Source organism: Balaenoptera ricei, chromosome 15 (assembly GCF_028023285.1).
Source record: "Balaenoptera ricei isolate mBalRic1 chromosome 15, mBalRic1.hap2, whole genome shotgun sequence".
Taxonomy (NCBI): Eukaryota; Metazoa; Chordata; class Mammalia; order Artiodactyla; family Balaenopteridae; genus Balaenoptera; species Balaenoptera ricei.
The window spans coordinates 33,707,597-33,727,721 of record NC_082653.1 but is presented as its reverse complement, the minus strand read 5'-3'; the positions used below and the strand labels follow the sequence as shown (position 1 = coordinate 33,727,721).

Here is a 20,125-nt window from a genome sequence, read left to right as displayed (position 1 = left end):
CATTTTCCCCCAATACCCTGCTGGCTGTGTTAAAGTTGCTATTCAGATAATTTTTGTTTGTTTGTTTAAACGTTATTTAGTTTTCTTGTGCCTAAAAATGGCATTTCTCTTCATACAAGTATTTTTGAATTTCCTTTTCCATACTGAGATTAAAATTTGAAGTTCTTTTCACATACATTAAATTACCTACTTGGTTTCATCTATAAATTGACTTAGTGTGCTGAAAACTCTACTTTAGTTTCCAGAGAAAATTAGAATTTAAAGAATAAATGGCTTGTTAGTTACTAGCTTAGATTAGAAAGTAGTGAGAGATTCTGCTTTACCCTGTATGCAGCAAGGACACATCTCGTTTAAACAGCTATCTCATTCCATCCTCTTTATTGGATTTTCTTTTTGTATATACATTTTTGTAATATATTTTTGATAGTATATTTAGAATTTTTATGTAGTGTACTTTAGAATGCCATAAAATAGTGCCATACTGAGGTTGGAAATTATTAGGAATTGGATATTTAAAAAATTGCATTTTGAAGCATCTTGCAGTTAAATATATTTTCTTATTTTGAGAAAGGATGATTTTGTTTCTTGTCTTTTTAATAAATGTATTTTATACTTTTGGAAAATATAACTTCTGAAAAATATAACTTCTGAACTTAACAGCTGCGTGAAATATACCAGAGAATCTTTATTGGGAACTGTCACACTTATTTTGACAAATTCAGATTTATGTTTAAAGTAAACTGGGAAAGGAAATAGCAGGGAAGATAATTAGTATTTTACTCAGAGGGTGGGGCTTAACAGCTTTTCTCATTTAGTTGAAATTTCTGTTAGGAGGCAATGTGCAAACACTTACTTTTTGGTAATTCCTCATAGCTCTATATATACAGGTAAGTTTATGCTGTTTAAAAAGCTTTTAGCTGGCTATAGAGAATAGTTGGGGTTTGAGGAGCATTATATTTTAGGTAAGTTCAGAATACGCACTACGTAAGAATAAGCATTTTAATTGTGCCAAGACCTTTGGTTTGAAAACTCAACCAGGAGATATTGTTGTCCAGCAACTTGTCAGTCTCATACATTGGTTGGTATAAACATTTGTACCAGTGCCTCTAGAGCACCTCTCTGAGGAGTTTTCTTTCTCTTCCTTACAACATTGTGAATAATCACCATGAATATAAGAACCATTACTGTTTGATAGCCTCCTTAAAAGGGATTTCTTTACTGAGGGCTACAATAAATATGCTTATTCACTTTGGGCTGCTTTTAAATTCTAAATTAATTTTTAAAAAAATCCTTAAGGTGGGTAATTTCTCAATTGTTCATTCTGTATATACATCATGAATTTTAACTAGATTTTCTATTTTTCTTCAATTTTAGAAAGTGAAATTATTATTGACGATGGACTATTTGGAATCCACAGTAAGTGAGACTGAGTTTTGAAAATTTTTATTCACATGGTTGAGATGTTACCTTACATTTCATTAGAAACAGCACAGGGAAATATGAGAGTATGATATTGGAAATAGAGACTAGAAGACTAGATCCAAAAAACAAATGCATTGTGTTAAATAATAGTTTCCAGTATAATAATAATTATTATTATTATTTTGGGCCATGCCACATGGCTTGTGGGATCTTAGTTCCCGAACCAGGGGGATTGAACCCGCACCCCCTGCAGTGGAAGTGCAGAGTCCTAACTGCTGGACCGCCAGGGAATTCCCTCCAGTATAATTCTTATGCTTTAAAATTTTGTTAATTTTTTAGTTTTTATTTGGCTGGTGACTTTAGGTATATGAATTAATATAATTAATTTAAAAGTATTATACTTAACTGTTACTATATCATCACTTAACACTACTATGTTTGAAAATGATGTTAATTGTTCTCAACATTTAAAGTGTGAAGTGTTACTCATAAGCTACGTTTGTGCATTTTGTGTTTGTATGTGCATTTATAGTAAAATCAAGACTAAGTAGCAGAATGTTCTAGTAATTATGGCTGAGTATTTAAACAATTAATTTACAGTGGAATATGCATTCATATACTTTCTGCATCAGTAAATACTTTATCCGAAGGATTCAAGTTGTTTCTTCAATGTATCAGCATTATCATGCTAAACTGCATTTTCATTTTAGATACTATACTGTAGGAGTCAAAAGGTGTAAAGGGGGTGGACAGAATGTGTGCTTGCATTGACTGTGAACCAGAGATAATTGCTCATAACCAGTTTGCATTCCTGTTGAGGAAGGAATAGGGCCTGAATGTTTTGGTTGTGGTTTTACTTAGTACATATGTTTATCCACTTTAGAAATGTACATGCTTTTGCAGTATTTGGGCAGGAATTTAACTTATTTTTCTTGATTTTGTTGGGATTATTTATATCACATCATAAGGTAGTCTAACATACTCAAATAGTTTTATTTAGTGTTTTAGAGACTACGCAAAATTTATGCTACATGTTTTGGAGAGCTTTTGTAATGGAGAAGTTGTTTTCTCATTTCTTCAACTGTGGTGATGACATTATATCCTTCTATTATATGTTAGTTACTATGCATGGTTATAAACGCATGGCATTTCTTTTGTCATCTGTTGCTGTTGTCGTCATCTTCCTAAATTCAGCTTTAGTTGGCCTTCAGGATAGAAAGCCATTTCTCCAACTCTGTCCATTTCTGAAAACAGTTTAAAATTAAGAGATGGTAATGGTTTCTCTTCATGTATGAAATTTGATAGTTATGAAATCATACCTAAGGAGAAAAGTTTCTTGATTTTTTTTTTTTTTTTTGAAGTCCTCTTGATGAAGAACTTAGGCCCAAAACAGTTGTCAGCTCCCTGGTATTTATGAAAATGTTGTTACCTTTGTTAGTAAGAAATTTCAAGTTAAACAGTGCTAACAGTGTTATCACAATCATGCAGTTTATCTATGGCAGAATATGTAAATGGAGAATACATTTGTTTTGTTATTACCACCTCATATCTCCACTGCCAGCACTAGTGGAATAACTAGTTTCAGCTGAATATTTCATGTGAAGCTTTGGAAGTGTAGTAGTGATCCACTGCCAGTGGAACAAATGCTAGGTTAGAAGCTTTCTTGGAATATGTATTCTTTCTGAGATAGATTTGTATTACTTCAATAATATATTCAACAGAAGTATTTTAATTTACTTTAGTGCTAAAGTTTGGCTAGTTGTTAATGTTCATTTAACTTTTCCCCCCTACTTGATATAAAAGTTCTTTTTCAATGACAAGACTACTTATATATTTGCTTTGGAGAGAAATACCAGTGATAGATAACCTGAGTATATTAAACTGTGAATGTGAACTAGAATTGTCAATATATATTGTACTTATTGGATTGGCTTTAAAAATGTGTATATTAATTACTGTTCTTCATATTTACTTTGCCAGATGGTGTTGAAACTCTGGATTCTGGATGGCTGACATGTCAGACTGAAATCAGATTACGTTTGCATTATTCTGAGAAACCTCCTGTCTCAATAACCAAGAAAAAATTAAAAAAATCTAGATTTAGGTATGACCATGTGTATTTGTTACTTAGGCTATTTATTTTCACTAATGCTGTAGATTTCTGATCCATCTGGTTATAGCCTTTATGTGTATAAACTAAGAAAATAACACACTTACAGATAATGTCACATTTTCTAATAAATACAGTGTCTTGTGAGAGTGAACTGCTTCCCTGCCTGAAGATTGCTACAGTTAAATGTACTTATGTTAGTCTTAATCTCCAAATTGGAAACCAGAAAATTTTGTTTTTACTTAGATAAATGATTTCTAGGCTTATGTATCTTTGTAGTTTCTACCATTTAAAATTTCTTAGTATAGCAGTAAATATTTTGTTTTAAAATTGACGTAACGAAGTGATTTTGTGCTAAATGAGGGGAGAATGGCATGAACAGAGAAAAATGATTGTTGGAAATATACTTCAGTGTCCTAAATTTTCCAGTGGCTTGAAAACGAGAAACTTTTTCGTTAAGGAGAGGTCACAGTTACCATAGCAGTTCCAGATTAGTTTAATTTTAATCTTAAGAAGATTTAGATGTCAAGCTTTGTATAAATAACAAAATAGTAAGTAAGTTAATTTTTCTGTAATGTCACCATGTATATCTTTGAGTGAACTGATTTCTCAACGACCGAGGCAGCCCTATCATTTGAATTTTTGTAACTTTGGGACTGAGAGTTCTAAGTCTTGATACGTTATGCAGCTTTTTCTGACAAAATGTCAGGGCTGGGTTGAAAGGGCCATTTTCAGTAACTGAAGTAATTAATAGTAATACTTATTATCTTCAGAATAAAATTGATAATGATGTTGCAGTTTGTAAATCCATAAATGTTTTACAACAACTGCTGAAAATATTATAGTACTTACCTATACCAGTCATAAAATACCTAAGGGAAAGGGTGGGTAACACTTCACATTCCTTTCCATTGGCTATTCTGTGAGTAAGAGTTTTGGGTGTACCTTGCCTCTGTTCATTAGCTTTTCTAGGCCTCTGCTTTGCTTCTGAAAAACCTAGGTAATTGGACCACGTGGCTGATCTGCAAGATCCATTTGATCACAGATTCTCTAACCAGTTAGTCATAAATAACTGAATATTTTATTTACATGTTAAAGGAAGCAAATAAATTGTATTAACCGCTATAAAGTGTTTTATTAGCATAAGACCATGAAATAAAGGTAGCAGTAGAAGATAAAGCCTTGGTTAGTTGGGCTTATTAGGATTTTTTTTTTTCTTTGACTGTAATTAAGAAATTAATAGAGGGAATTCCCTGGCAGTCCATTGGTTAGGACTCTGCTTCCACTGCAGGGAGAACAGGTTCGATCCTTGGTTGGAGAACTAAGATCCTGCATGCCACGGTATGGCCAAAAAAAAAAAATTAATAGATAATTAATGGGGTTCTGATTGGATTGCACATGCATACTGAGTCCTGTACTGTTCTTGTTTATATAGTAATTGAGTGTTTGTATGTATTATTGTATTGCTTAGGCTTAAACTGGAAGATTTTTATAACCATACTTAGTTGGGCTCTACAAATTAAATGACTGATTCCTACTGAAATAATTGTGCATAGCTAGAAACCAATGTTTGTTTTGACCATCTTTTTTCCCCCAAATTCATATTATTGATAGGTTAAGCCTTCCTTGGCCAGAAAATAAATTTATCTGCAAGTTTATCAGGACTTTTAAAAACTTAGCAACAGCATTTACATTTTAAATAAAACACTAGACATGATGTTTTATCTCATTACCACCACGTTTTCAACAACACAAGTTTCTCTTTCGCTTGATTCCACCAGAACTTGGAAAGCAATGTTACTTATGATAGACTATAACATTTATATAGCTATTTGAGTAAAACCTTTAATATTTAGTTCATTTAGAACTAAATTCTTTCATAGATCCCTTTAAACTTGATTTTTTTTGGGGGGCGGATAGATGCACATTGCTATTTGTAGATTAGCCTTTTTTTTTTTTTTTTTGGCTATGGCATGTGGGATTCTAGTTCCCTGACCAGGGATCGAACCCCTGCCCCCTGTATTGGGAGCGTGGAATCTTAACCACTGGACCACCAGGGAAGTCCCTAGAATAGCCATTTTTAATCTTCCATTCCTTCCTTGCTTGTTCATTACTATCCACTTGTGGTCGCTTTTCATACGTCCTGGTAGAGAATGTTTGTTCCTTCAGGCTCACCAACAAAATCAGTAAATCAGTTGTTCAGAACTGTTCCTAAGAGTTTGGAGAGAAGAGATGATCATTTTTGTTTGGATTATTAAAGTGGTGCTACTTTTGGTTTTACAGTATGATTACGGAACATTATTACTAATTGAATAACCTGTGTTCATATCCCCTCTGGAAGGTCTCAGAGTGTGTGCCTGTGAGGCAAGTCTGCACGGTGGTTGAAGGCAGCAACGTCATTCGGAGAGAGCAGGCCTCACTAATACAGTTCTGTTACTTGTATTATTAAGTGGATCTCATTTAAATCTAGAATGAAAAGTTTTCCTAGCGCAGCTGTATTCTGTACAATAACGTTGCTTCTACATCACTGGTATTAGAGTTGCTTAATCTATGTACATTCCAGTTGGTGCAAGAAATATTCTAGAATTGAGTTGACTGTTTGGCATTACAAGTGCTCTGTGCAACTAATCGCTTCTCATTGGGAGTAAACTAGTCTTTGTGACCCAGTAGCCTGGGTAACTTGTCTTTTGTTTTCATTGCTGTGGAGTCTATAAGAGTTTTAGACTCTTGGTTTATTTTTTTATTCATTTGTTTCATTAAAAAGGTACATACATACACATAAAACCATGAATACATACAAATATATATATTTAATACAATAATTTTCTTTAATGATGTACTGTTCACAAAGTACCTGGACTCACTGTGGTGAGGAGAAGAAAGAGGAAATGTAAAAATTTACAACTGCCAACTCTAACAGTCTTCTAATGCACACTAACAATATGGTTCAAATTTGTACTTGTTTTATATATATATTTGTGAAACTTCTCATAAGAAATTGAGATAGCCAATTATAAATGGATAATAGTAAATGTCCTTTTAGATTCATTTTAAAAAACCTAAAGAATTAATGAAAACAGCCTTAGGCATAATGAGCATTTATCTCATTTTAATACTTTGCAGAAATGTGTGGAGGTAAAACATCACTATTTTATAAAGTATAACTAATGCCTTAACCTGTAGTATGTGTAGTCTGTGTAATATTTTTATTTGAGGGTTTAGCATATACAAGGAGCATTTTTAAATTTAATGTTTTGGTAACATTTATATGGATTTTCCCTCTTTTTCACTTTTTGCATTTCATTATTTGTTCCTTTTATGTAGGGTAAAGCTGACACTAGAGGGTCTGGAGGAAGATGACGATGATAGGGTATCTCCCACTGTTCTTCACAAAATGTCCAATACTCTGGAGATATCCTTAATAAGCGACAATGAGTTCAAGTGCAGGCATTCACAGCCGGAGTGTGGGTATGGCTTACAGCCTGATCGTTGGACAGAGTATAGTATACAGACAATGGAACCAGATAACCTGGAACTAATATTTGATTTTTTTGAGGTGAGTATATTTCACTGAGGGGGGTGAGGGACAATGCAGACAAGAGCTTATTTTTACATATGTTTTGATTTTTATCATAGTTTAATTTGTGTAAATGCATCATTCATACAACTTTTTAGATGCTTACTCCTCTATACATGTTAGCAGATTTTAAAAACGCAAGAGTTGACAGATTCAGATACTATTAAAAATATAATTGAGAACTTCAGAATTGATGTTTTCAATAATTTTCGACTATAATCTCTTCAGATATTTTCTCGGGTCCCTTCTTTCTCTCTTCCCTTTCTGGGACCCCTATAATGCGAATGGTGGTGCATTTAATGTTGTCCCAGAGGACTCTTAGGCTGTCTTCATTTCTTTTCATTCTTTTTTCTTTATTTTGTTCCGTGGCAGTGAATTCCACCATTCTGTCTTCCAGGTCACTTATCCGTTCTTCTGCCTCAGTTATTCTGCTATTGATTCCTTCTAGTGTATTTTTCATTTCAATTATTGTATTGTTCATCTCAGTTTGTTTGTTCTTTAATCTTCTAGGTGTTTGCTCTTTAATTCTTCTAGGTCTTTATTAAACATTTCTTGCATCTTCTCGATCTTTGCCTCCATTCTTTTTCCAAGGTCCTGGATCATCTTCACTATCATTATTCTGAATTCTTTTTCTGGAAGGTTGCCTGTCTCCACTTCATTTAGTTGTTTTTCTGGGGTTTTTATCTTGTTCCTTCATCTGGTACGTAGTCCTCTGCCTTTTCATTTTGTCTATCTTTCTGTGAATGGGGTTTTCATTCCACGGGCTGCAGAATTCAGAATTGATGTTTTAAATCAAGACCAGATGTCTTGATGTCTGTGTCTATTCTAAATATAAATGAATTGTATCCAGAGGAGCTTCCAAGGATAGAAGTAAGGGCAGGCTGTGTAACTCTTGGTGGCAAACTGATGTAACTAGCATGATTGAGTCCTTTATGACTGAAGTCTGTGGTTTATTGAAGCATTTTATAAGAATTCATTTTAACAGTGGACCCATTTTTGCAACTTTACTTGATATTATAAATATGTAGGAAAAAATAGTTGCTATGAAAATTGTGCCAGGTTATTCAGAATCTGTGCTGCCAACTTTCCAGAGCTGCTTTTGCCACTTTACACTAGAGCTCTCTGCTTATGGGCTGTTCAGCTGCTCCTCACGAATAACACTGGGTCCTCCCCTAAGGTCCTGGCTCTTTGGTGTTTCCACTCTCATTTCCACTAGATTAGAGTTTAGCTTTTTGAGAGTAGGGAATATTCCTTGCCCAACAGTAGCACCTAGCCACTGTTTCTTAAAATAGCAAAATTCAGGATGGATTAGAGTCCAGTACATAACACTTATAATAAAGTTATAACCTTATAATTAGATCTTGCCTAATTAATAAGATCTGTGAGACTTTTATTCTAAAAATATGAGGTTTTGGTTGAACATTTCCTTGTTCTTTTAGTACCTACCTCTTAATAATCTCTCGAGCAGCCTAACTTCCCTTTCATTTGGTTAGCAGTTTTGGAAATACAAATTTATTCATAGACTAGGCGGATAAAATATGCTGTATAATCTCAAAGTTGAGTATTCGGTGTCCTATCCCTCTGTGTCATCTGTGTAGATGCATTTTTAATGAATAAAGTATACATTAAAAGTCACTACAGGTGTATCTTAGTATTGGAATGTAAAAGTACTTAAAAACTTTCAGTCTGAGCTTTATATTCACCTAATACATGTTAGAGGATCAGAAGTACAAATCAACAGTTTTGATCAATAAAGTAACACATAAAATCTTAAATATACTATATACTAAATATCTTTATATGCTAAAAGAAAATGTGTTACTCATTACAATAAAGCTATCTAAATTACCTGAATATAAATTTGGTTGTATTTCTTACTGATCTTCCTCCATAGATTGAGTTGATTTTAAAGGGTGTCTTTTGATCTTTAAATGGAAAATATTGAAGTAAAAGAATTTGGGTTATTCTTAACCTCATTTTTCAGGAAGATCTCAGTGAACACATAGTTCAGGGCGATGCTCTTCCTGGACATGTGGGTGCAGCATGCCTCTTATCATCCACCATTGCAGAGAGTGGGAAGAGTGCTGGAATCCTTACTCTTCCCATCATGAGCAGAAATTCCAGAAAAACAATAGGCAAAGTGAGAGGTAAGCCTGGAGAAGCACGGTGACCCTTTACAAATAAGCAGATTAAGTTAGGATTTTAATTAGTTTCAAATTGAGCTTTTGAGAATGGTAAAGAATTAAATTAATAAGTTGTTTTAGAATATTGACAAATACAATAACAATAAGGACATATCTAATTTTCTGGAAGCTTTAATTTGAATGCGTTTTGACTTGATTTCTTTCTATTTGGTCGATTGATAAAGCTGTTTTGAGTGGGTTTTAAGTGTAATTGAGCTCGTCATAGCCTTTTTTTAATTGTCTTTATTTCCCTTCCCCCCTTTTTTTCACATGAAAGTTGACTATATAATTATTAAGCCGTTACCAGGATACAATTGTGACATGAAATCTTCATTTTCCAAGTATTGGAAGCCAAGAATACCATTGGATGTTGGACATCGAGGTGCAGGGAATTCTACAACAACGGCTCAGTAGGTTGAATATTTGAGTAGTACTAGCATTTGGTAGCTCATGCTTGATAAAGTTAAATAGGTTTGACCAACTAAAAGGTCAAATGATCCTTTTAATTCTTACCCTGGGATTTAAATGTAATTTGGTAATTGGGGTTTCCAGTTCAAATTAATTAGAGACTAACTCTCTTGTAAGGTTCTGGTCAGTCTTTTTAGTATTCTGCTGAATTGATGAGAGAGACATTAAAACTAGAAAGCCAGGAGGGGAGAGCTTGATGCAGTCAGCCTGATGACATCAGTGTGTCTGTGTTGTGGTCCTGACTTTCAGCATGTTTTTCTCTCAGGGTCTTAGTTTCCTCACCTGTTCTCAGTACAGTTTCCATACTTTCACCCTGTTGGTGTGTCTGCCCTTTTCCACCCTTCCCTGGTCTGCCAGTATCAAGTCACCTGAGGCTTCAATGCAGGGAGCAAGTTTCTCCACTACTTCATGCCCATTGCAAAGGATTGTTTTCCTTAACTGGTCACCTCACTTGGGGAGGTATAGGGTGGTATAGGATATGTCTGTATTCAGCTTGTAAATACCTAAAATTGTTAGAGCTTGACTTATGGAATGAATGCACACACCAACCAAGTGATGGTCACAGTCTTATTTTGGGGATGGCAAAGTTAGCCTCAAAATAGAGAATAAGTACTATGTCCATTGTTGAAAATGTAGTTGACTTCTTTACTAAATTTATCTTTTCTATAGTAATGATAACTATATTTCTATATATTTCTTTTCTTTCAGGCTTGCTAAAGTTCAAGAAAATACTATCGCTTCTTTAAGAAATGCTGCTAGTCATGTAAGTGAATCTCTCTTTCTTTAAACAACTTTGGACTGGTGGTCCAAAGGTAGAAAAGTAGAGAAATGTAGGTCTGGAGAGCCTCCTTCAGTCTGCATTAATAGGTTAAAAGGGAGAATATTTATGCTTTTTCTGAATATATTCCTAAGTGAAGATAAAGTATTTCTAGGCATTTTTATTTAGACTCATGGTGAAGATTGGAGTTAAAACAATGGAATCCTAAGCATCCTCTTAAAAATTAATTAATTAATTAATTTGAAGTATAGTTGATGTATATTATATAAATTACAGCTCTACAATATAGTAATTCACAATTTTTAAAGATTATTCTCCATTTATAGTTATTATAAAATATTTGCTGTATTCCCCGTGTTGTACAATATATCCTTGTAGCTTATTTTAAGCCTAATAGTTTGTACCACTTAACCCCCTACCCCTTTATTGCCCCTCCTCCCGCCTTCCCTCTCCCCACTGGTAACCACTAATTTGTTCTCTGTATCTGTGAGTCTGTTTCTTTTTTGTTATATTCACTAGTTGTTATGTTCTTTAGATTCCACCTAAGTGATGTCATACAGTATTTGTCTTTCTCTGACTTACTTCACTTAGCATAATACCCTCCAAGTCCATCCATGTTATCACAAATGGCAAAATGTCATCCTTTTTTTATGGTTGAGCAGTATTCCATTGTGTGTGTGTGTGTGTGTGTGTGTGTGTGTATACACACGCACACACATACCTTCTTTATCCATTCACTTAGGTTGCTCCCATATCTTGGCAGTTGTAACTAATGTGCTGTGAACATTGCAGTGCATATGCCTTTTCGAATTAGTGTTTTTGTTTTCTTTGTACACTCCGGAGAGGAATTGCTGGATCATATAGTAGTTCTCTTTTTAATTTTTTGAAAAACCTCCATACTGTTTGCCACAGTGGCTATACCAGTTTACATTCCCATCAACAGTGTAGGAGGGCTCCCTTTTCTTTACATCCTTTCCAACATTTGTATTTGTGTTCTTTTTGATGAAAGCCATTCTGACAGTTGTGAGGTGATAACTCATTGTAGTTTTGATTTGCATTTCCCTAATGATTAGCGATGCTGAGCATCTTTTTTTTTTTTTTAAATATTTATTTATTTGGTTGCACCAGGTCTTAGTTGCAGTAGGCAGGCTCCTTAGTTGTGGCATGCATGTGGGATCTAGTTCTCTGACCAGGGATCGAACCTGGGCCCCCTGCATTGGGAGCACGGAGTCTCATCCACTGCATCACCAGGGAAGTCCCTGAGCATCTTTCCATCTGCCTGTTGACCATCTGCATTTCCTCTTTGGAAAAATGTCAATTCATTTCTTCTGCCAGTTTTTTACTTGGGTACTTTGTTTTTTTGATGTTGAGTTGCATGAGCTTTTTATATATGTTGGATATTAACTCCTCATGAGTCATAATCACATGCAAATATTTTCTCCCATTCAGTATGTTGTCTTTTCATTTTGTTGATGGTTTGCTTTGCTGTACAAAAGCTTTTAAGTTTAATTTTGTCCCATTTGTTTTTTAAGCATCCTTTTTTTTTGAGATATCATTTTAAGTGTTTGAGGAATGAAAAACTTTCCCCATTAAGCACTGCATTTCATCAATTGAATTACTATGCTCATTTAGATACTCACTTTGGAAATAATGTTTACAGAAGGATTTGATAGTGATTTTATGTAACACTTTTTAAAGTCTGTCAGTTTGCATCCTGTATACCAACTTGATTATGTTGAATTTCTTAACTCCTTTTATATAATTATTCAGAGTGAGTCCTTTTTTTTTTTAGCTTTTAGTTTTTTCAGCACCTGAAACTTGACATTTTTAATCAAGAACCTGCGTATTTCCCCCTGCATTCCACTATACCTCAAGTTAAGCCTCATGTTCTCAAGTTAAACTAAGGGGAAAATGGAGGAACATCTCATTTTATTTTGGTTTTTTTCCAGTGTCCTCCACATGCCTTAAACTTAGGCTTTTTTAAAATAGTTCACCAAATAAATTTGATTTGTCAGATGTTTAACTTTATCACTTACATGAGCAAACATCTATTCTAAGACATACTTTTTTCATATTTTAATCTCTCTAAAATTGGGATAGTTTTACAGCTGTTTTAGCTTGTCATGGTTTGATTGGCGTTGTTTTTTCTCCCTCTTAGTGGTATATAAAATAATGATGCATTTTGTATTTCATGACATATTAGATTGATTATCATAATTATTTATTTTAATGTTTAAAAATGTTAATAGTGGATAGTTCTGTCTTTGTATTGAAAGGATATTAAATCTGTGAGTATGTTGTGCTGTAGGGCATTATTTGGAACCAGTTTTAGTTCATTGTAGCTAAGTAATCTAAATGTGGTTTTATTAGCTGTCAACACATGAAGATCCCTAATAAAGAATTTTTAGGGTCTCTGCTTTTTGAGAGAGGATTTCATTAAGCCCTTTTCTTCTGTTGAAACCCTTTGTACTCTTATGGATCTTATGTTAGTTATGAAAGGCTGGTTTGATTTAATGTTAAAGACATCTTTGAAGAGATTTTGGTTATTATTGGCTTATTTCTTAAAGCTTGCTCACACATAAATTTTTTCTTTTTTTAAAATTTTTGGCTGCACTGCACAGCACGCGGGATTAGTTCCCTGACCAGGGATCCAACCCACACCCCTGCAATGGAAGCGCGGAGTCTTGACCACTGGACTGCCAGGGAAGTCCCTTACACATGAATTTTGAGATCAAGTTTTACCTCTTAGTAAATTTATCTTTCTAAAGGATGGTGATCATGTAAAATTAAACTTTTAGGGCTTCTCTGGTGGCGCAGTGGTTGAGAGTCTGCCTGCTAATGCAGGGGACATGGGTTCGAGCCCTGGTCTGGGAAGATCCCACATGCCGTGGAGCAACTGGGCCCGTGGGCCACAACTACTGAGCCTGCGCGTCTGGAGCCTGTGCTCTGCAACAAGAGAGGCCGCGATAGTGAGAGGCCCACGCACAACAATGAAGAGTGGCCCCCGCTTGCCGCAACTAGAGAAAGCCCTAGCACAGAAACGAAGACCCAACATAGCAATCAATCAATCAATAAAATAAATAAATCTTTTAAAAAAAAAAAAACTTTTAAACTGGCAAGCTATAATTTCTTTTAATCGTTGTAACTATTTAGGGGACATAGGGTTTGTTCTCTTTGGTAAAAATGATTTGTGTCATCATCTTGTTGACAACAGAAGGAGCTAAGCTTATTTCCTGCTTCAGAAGTCATTGAGGAAGTAGGCTCCTTTGGTTCTAGTCTCTGATCCATATGTACTGAAAAGTTGAGCATCTTCCTTGACCCAAAAGCTAGGGTAAGGGATGGAAACGTGTCCATCCATTCTTACACAGCACTTCTCTGGGCCATAGACACATTACAGAATCCTCAAACCTTGTATTCTTTGATCCCAGCTGGCTTTCTTTTAGTGAATGCACAAATTTGTATGTCAGTTTATGTTCTCAGTCTTTATTTGGATTAATTCATATGTCATGATGGATCTGACTTAAGTCTAATTTGTGTCCACCTTTCTTCTGTTTAGGCTTCTATTAGGAAATTTGGCATATGCATCATTCTTGTTGCCCATTTCTGCTTTCTCTTTCTTTTCAGCAGAAGTTATAGTTTCCTCTTCAGTATGATTATTGAGGTTTTATTAAGAAAGGTTGTAAAGTATACTGCTCAAGTGCACCAAGGAGCAGAGCTAAGAGACTGAAGCTTATTCTTGTTCCCACCTCACCGTTGAGGTTCCCCTGTCCATCTGAGGTGTGTAGGGGCAACGAGGTGCGAGGTGGCCATGCTCCAGGCGCCATTTCTGCTAATAGCAGTAGCAGAGGTGACACTGGTGGAGGCTATCCACTGCTACAGAAGGGCCCCAGGGTGTGTTCGAGTAGGATCAGAACCCATTATTTTGCCAGGAAAAAATTGCTGTGCTATTGCAAAAAAGAAATTATAATTGTTTTAAAAGAAGAAATTACCTTTTAGGAAAAGCTTGAAGTATAGCATTAAATAATTCATGAAGAAGTTTTGTGTGTACAAGTCTGTAATTTTATGGTGAACAATAAATTTCTCATGTTCTTATAGTTTTAGATGTATAGTGGGCCAGATAATATTTTTCAAATACTTGTTTCTTTTATTTCTGTCAGGGTGCAGCCTTTGTAGAATTTGATGTACATCTTTCAAAAGATTTTGTGCCTGTAGTGTATCATGATCTGACCTGTTGTTTGACTATGAAAAAGGTATGTAGAAATTCCTTTATTTTAAACTCTTACAGTTAGACAATAGGTTTTAAAACTAGGAAGTTTTGTATACACATACTATGCCATTTTACATAAGGGACATGAGCATCTGTAGATTTTGGTATCTGTGAGGAGTCTTGGAACCAATCCCCTGCAGATACTGATGGATGACTATATATTTAATTATTTATTTAATAGAGTTGGTTAGTTCATTTTCTTGGGGAATTACTGCCAATTCTTTCCTCTCTCAAGCTCCTTCCTACAACATCGAGAGAGAGGGAAGAGTCAGGAATTAATTTTCTAGAGTATTTTCTCTGTATTGCTGAACTTTCCTTTTTTTATGTTATTTAAAAAAAAGGATATTACACGTGGTTTCTGTATCATTCTGCCACTGTCCCTCTGTTGAGGTAGGAAAGGAAGCTATCGGAGTGTTTGTTTTCAGGCTCCTTTCTCTTTTTGCTTCAAGCTTTTTCTCAAGTTAATAGGCTTATATGATTTGACTAGTGGGAAGAGCCACAGTGAAAAATAAAATTGGAGAAGTGCTTCGGAGCCAGATAGTGGAGAGCCTCACGGGTTTAGACTTAGGAGCTAGGGACTTTTTTTGAAAGACTTTTGAACCAAGTAGGGAAATGTTTAGAAGTAAACTTCCAGATGAATATTTTGGTACCTGATGTAAGGACAACTTAAGAGGACAGAGACTAGAGACAAGGGGAGTGGAAATGTGGGCCAAAACTTAAGACAAGCCTGAACTGGAGTAGAGACGGTGAGAATGGAAAAGAGGACGTGATAGAGGAGAAAGTCCAGAAGGAGATTTGAAAAGCACATAATTTCTTTAAAATTATAATTACTGTTGTACAGAAATAATTGTAATAATTATATAGTATCTGGACTTCAGTATACAAGTTAACCAAGTGATTTCTGAGGGACTTAAACTAGGAGGGTTCTTTAAAACTCTTTTCTTTGGCATTTTCTTTAAAACTGTGTTGGGTATCATTTTCCATTGTGTTGATCTAAAGTTAAGGCTGGGAAAACTCTACAGCTACATGTAGAAGAATGAATTAGAACATTCTCTAACACCATATATAAGAATAAACTCAAATTGGATTAAAGACCTAAATGTAAGACCAGATACTATAAAACTCTTAGAGGAAAACATAGGCAGAATGTTTGACATAAATTGCAGCAATATTTTTTTGGATCTATATCCTACAGTAATGGAAATAAAAACAAAAATAAACAAATGGGACCTAATTAAACTTTAAAGCTCTTGCACAGTAAAGGAAACCATAAACAAAACAAAAAGACAACCTACTGACTGGGAGAAAATATTTGCAAATGATGCTACTGACAAGGGATTAATTTCCAAAATATACAAAGAGCTCATACAGCTTAATATCAAAAAAAAAAAATCCCGATCAAAAAGTGGACAGGGGCTTCCCTGGTGGCGCAGTGGTTGGGGGTCTGCCTGCCGGTGCGGGGGACGCGGGTTTGGGCCCTGGTCTGGGGGGATCCCACATACTGCGGAGCGGCTGGGCCTGTGGGCCACAACTGCTGAGCCTGCGCGTCTGGAGCCTGTGCTCCACAACAAGAGAGGCCGCGATAGTGAGGGGCCCGTGCATCGCGATAGGGGGTGGCCCCCACTTGCCACAGCTGGAGAAAGCCCTTGCACAGAGATGAGGACCCAACACAGCCAAAAATAAGTGATAAATAAATTTAAAAAAAAAAGATGAGACCCTTTAAAAAAAAAAAAAAAGTGGGCAGAAGAACTAAATAGACATTTCTCCAAAGAAGACATACAGATGGCCAACAGGCACATGAAAAGATGCTCAGTATCTCTAATTGTTAGAGAAACGCAAATCAAAACTACAATGAGGTATCACCTCACACCAATCAGAATGGCCATCATCAAAAAGTCTAAAAATAATAAATGCTGGAGAGGGTATGGAGAAAAGGGAACCTTCCTACACTGTTGGTGGGAAGTAAATTGGTGCAGCCAGTATGGAGGTTCCTCAAAAAACTAAAAAATTGAGTTACTGTATGATCCTGAAATCCCACTCCTGGGATTTCTGGAGAAAACTATAATTTGAAAAAATACATGCACCCCAGTGTTCATTGCAGCACTGTTCACAATAGCCAAGACATGGCTAAATGTCCATTGACAGATGAATGGATACAGATGAATGTGTAAAGATATGCACACATACAATGGAATACTACTCAGCCATAAAAAAGAATAAAGTAATGGCATTTATAGTGACATGAATGGACCTAGAGATTATCATACTAATTGAAGTAAGTTAGAAAAAGAAAGACAAATACCATATGATATCACTTACATGTGGAATCTAAAATATGACACAAATGAACTTATTTACAAAACAGAAACAGACTTAGAAAACAAAGTTATGGTTACCAAAGGGGAAAAGGGGTGGTTGAGGTATAAATCAAGAGTTTGGAATTAGCAGATACAAACTACTATATATAAAATAGATAAAAAACAAGGTCCTATTGTACAGCATAGGGAACAATATTCAATATCTTATAACCTGTATGGAAAAGAATCTGAAAAAGAATAGATATATAATTACTTATATATATATACACACATATATAAAAGTATAACAGAATCACTTTGCTGTACACCTGAAAGTAACACAATATTGTAAATTAAGTATACTTCAAGATAAATAAAGTTTGATTTGCTAACATGTACCAGACACTGCATGGTGTAGTATGCAAGGCACCTATGACAAGGCACCTAACTCTGCCTGCTAGTGGATTCTAAACAGTCATATCAGTTTGGATTATCATTTATAGAAAAGGACCCTTCCCTTTCTGTGAAATGGTATTAGGAGAAGGAAGGAAGGTGATGCGCCTATTTGTTTGTTTAAATTTATTTATTTATTTGTTTAAATTTATTTATTTTTGGGGGGCCACACTGTGTGGCTTGTGGGATCTTAGGTCCCCGACCAGGGATTCAACCTGGGCCCTTGGCAGTGGAGAGCACTGAGTCCTAACCACTGGACCTCCCGGGAATTCCCGAGATGCACCTATTTAGATGACAGAAGTAGAATTACTTAATAGAATTGGGGCAGGTTTTTGCTGTGGGGAAATGTTAATGCAAAGCGAAATGAGAAGGAATGGAGTGGTGAAGGAACTCACTAACCAAGATTGAAATTAATGACTCTAGCTGTAATTTCTAAAAATCCATGAGGGCTAATTGAAGAGTAGTATAACTGATCCCCAGTTTTCGCCAGACTTTGTCCTGCTCTTAAGTTGAACCTGGTTCAGTTAATTGCGGAATGAAAGCAATGAATTATATATTTTTTAGTATTAATTTTTAAGTTGGTATTTTCCTTAAAAAACCAATTTATGTTCATTTATAAAATTATAAGTAGTTCAGAAGATTATGAAATGAAAAGTAAATCTTCCTTTACTTTTTCTCCTTGGCCGTACTCTCTTCTCTTAATAGTTTCTTGCGTGTCCTTCCAGAAGAAATTTATACGTATATAGCCTCATACTATATATACATGAATGAATATAAATGTAACGGATTTTAATATATTTGTTAGATCGATGATTTATTGGTGGTACATTAACTCATTTTCTTAAGATAGAAGTGCCTAAACAGTGTGACAATTGATATGATATTAAAATCTAATAAAACAGATTTGCTCCTTGGGAAAGCATTTATAATAGATTAGGGTTCCTATTAAATATTACTACTTACAGCTAACCAGATGATTTTTTCATGACAGTTGATTTCTGTGGCTATTTTTAACCAAACTTCAGTTTAAAAGGTTTAGAAAAGTTTAGAAACTTACTGATAGAAACTAATCCTTACTTAGATCCTGCATGCCTGTTGATTTCCTAGTCATGTAGCATGGATATATGTCAAATAAAATATATACAGCATGACAGGAAGTAGGGGAAATGACTGACTTGTGGCTTGGTTCTCAGTGTGTCTTTAGTGCTACAGCTTCTTCCCAGCTGTTTTCTTCCAGGCACTCCCACCTACATTAAAAACAAAAGCCAGAATTTAAGAGCTGGGAGGTGGTGTTCAGTAGCAAGGGCTCCCCTGCGTGGGCTCACTGTGGCCACCAAACTGTTATTCTCATCAGTAAATTGAGATATTAGGTCAGTTTAGAGTAAGCATTCAGTAATAACGTGGGGCCCAATTTTCTCTCTCTCTTTTAGAAATTTGATGCTGATCCAGTTGAATTATTTGAAATTCCAGTAAAAGAATTAACCTTTGACCAACTCCAGTTGTTAAAGGTAGTAATAATAGTGTAAAATGTAAATTATCTTTCAGTTTTAGGACTATTTGTACTTGTTTATATATAGTAATGTTCTCTTTGTGCATGGGGATGACTAGATATATACAGCATGTATTGAGTCTGTGCTTTGGTTTTCTGTTCTGTTAGGAAGAATGGGTTTGTGCTCATCTATCTGTCTTCTTTAACAGTTTCTGTGGACCCCATCTTTTTTTTGCTTTTTTGAAGGAGATGGGCTATAAGTCTTTATAGGCCATAGGGGCTAGCCATAATCTTAGGTTGTCTCTGGTCTGCTTTAGCTCTGTTTTATTTTATACTTGGACTTCTATGCTATTGTTGATTTTTATAACTATGCTACTATCTAAGATCCTCCTGTATTTTACTATGTAATTTTACATGATCCCTCTTCTTATTCTCATTAGATACCTAAATAATTGGTTGATTGAGTATAAACAGTTTCCTAACCTAATAATTTTTATATTCTCCCCTACTTGGTTATTTGATCATGATCTTATGCATATGTATGTAAATATAGAATATGTACAGTGGTAAGTGCTTATTCTTATTAAACTGATGATTCTACATTTTATAATTTCTCCTAACTTGCTAGCTTTTCAAGTTATAGTTCTATTCTGATGACATTTTGTGTGTATGTGTGTTTTCTAGCTCACTCATGTGACTGCACTAAAATCTAAAGAACTGAAAGGTATGTACCAATGTGAAAACACTGTTTTCATTTCATAATTAGCATTATGAATTTCCTTATCATTTTAACTTACTCTTGATGACCTTAATGAATATAATACTGGGTTATATAAATGTAATTTTATATACATGAAGGCTTTATATGTATTAATTGTCAAATGCATACACATCATGTGTATAGTAAGCATGATTTTTCACTTTTATGAATTTTCTTAGCTTGATGATCAAAAATTCTTTATAATTTTGTACGTATTCATTCTTTTTTTTTTAAATTAATTAATTTGGGTCTTAGTTGCGGCAGGTGGGCTCCTTAGTTGTGGCATGTGGGCTCCTAAGTTGTGGCAGGTGGGCTCCTTAG

The 20,125-nt window shown here is 35.0% G+C and overlaps 1 protein-coding gene across 4 annotated transcripts in view; it reads left to right on the top strand.

Moving 5' to 3' along the window:
• The window catches only part of GPCPD1 (glycerophosphocholine phosphodiesterase 1), a 60,232-nt gene that overhangs the window by 20,238 nt on the left and 19,869 nt on the right, over nucleotides 1-20,125 (top strand). For all 4 annotated transcript variants that reach the window (XM_059897228.1, XM_059897229.1, XM_059897230.1 and 1 more), the window contains 9 exons: nucleotides 1,375-1,416; nucleotides 3,403-3,526; nucleotides 6,857-7,088; nucleotides 9,094-9,256; nucleotides 9,570-9,702; nucleotides 10,469-10,523; nucleotides 14,696-14,788; nucleotides 18,986-19,063; nucleotides 19,729-19,768. In XM_059897228.1, coding sequence (XP_059753211.1) covers nucleotides 1,375-1,416; nucleotides 3,403-3,526; nucleotides 6,857-7,088; nucleotides 9,094-9,256; nucleotides 9,570-9,702; nucleotides 10,469-10,523; nucleotides 14,696-14,788; nucleotides 18,986-19,063; nucleotides 19,729-19,768 — 960 coding nt within the window. The remainder of the gene's footprint in view (nucleotides 1-1,374; nucleotides 1,417-3,402; nucleotides 3,527-6,856; nucleotides 7,089-9,093; nucleotides 9,257-9,569; nucleotides 9,703-10,468; nucleotides 10,524-14,695; nucleotides 14,789-18,985; nucleotides 19,064-19,728; nucleotides 19,769-20,125) is intronic.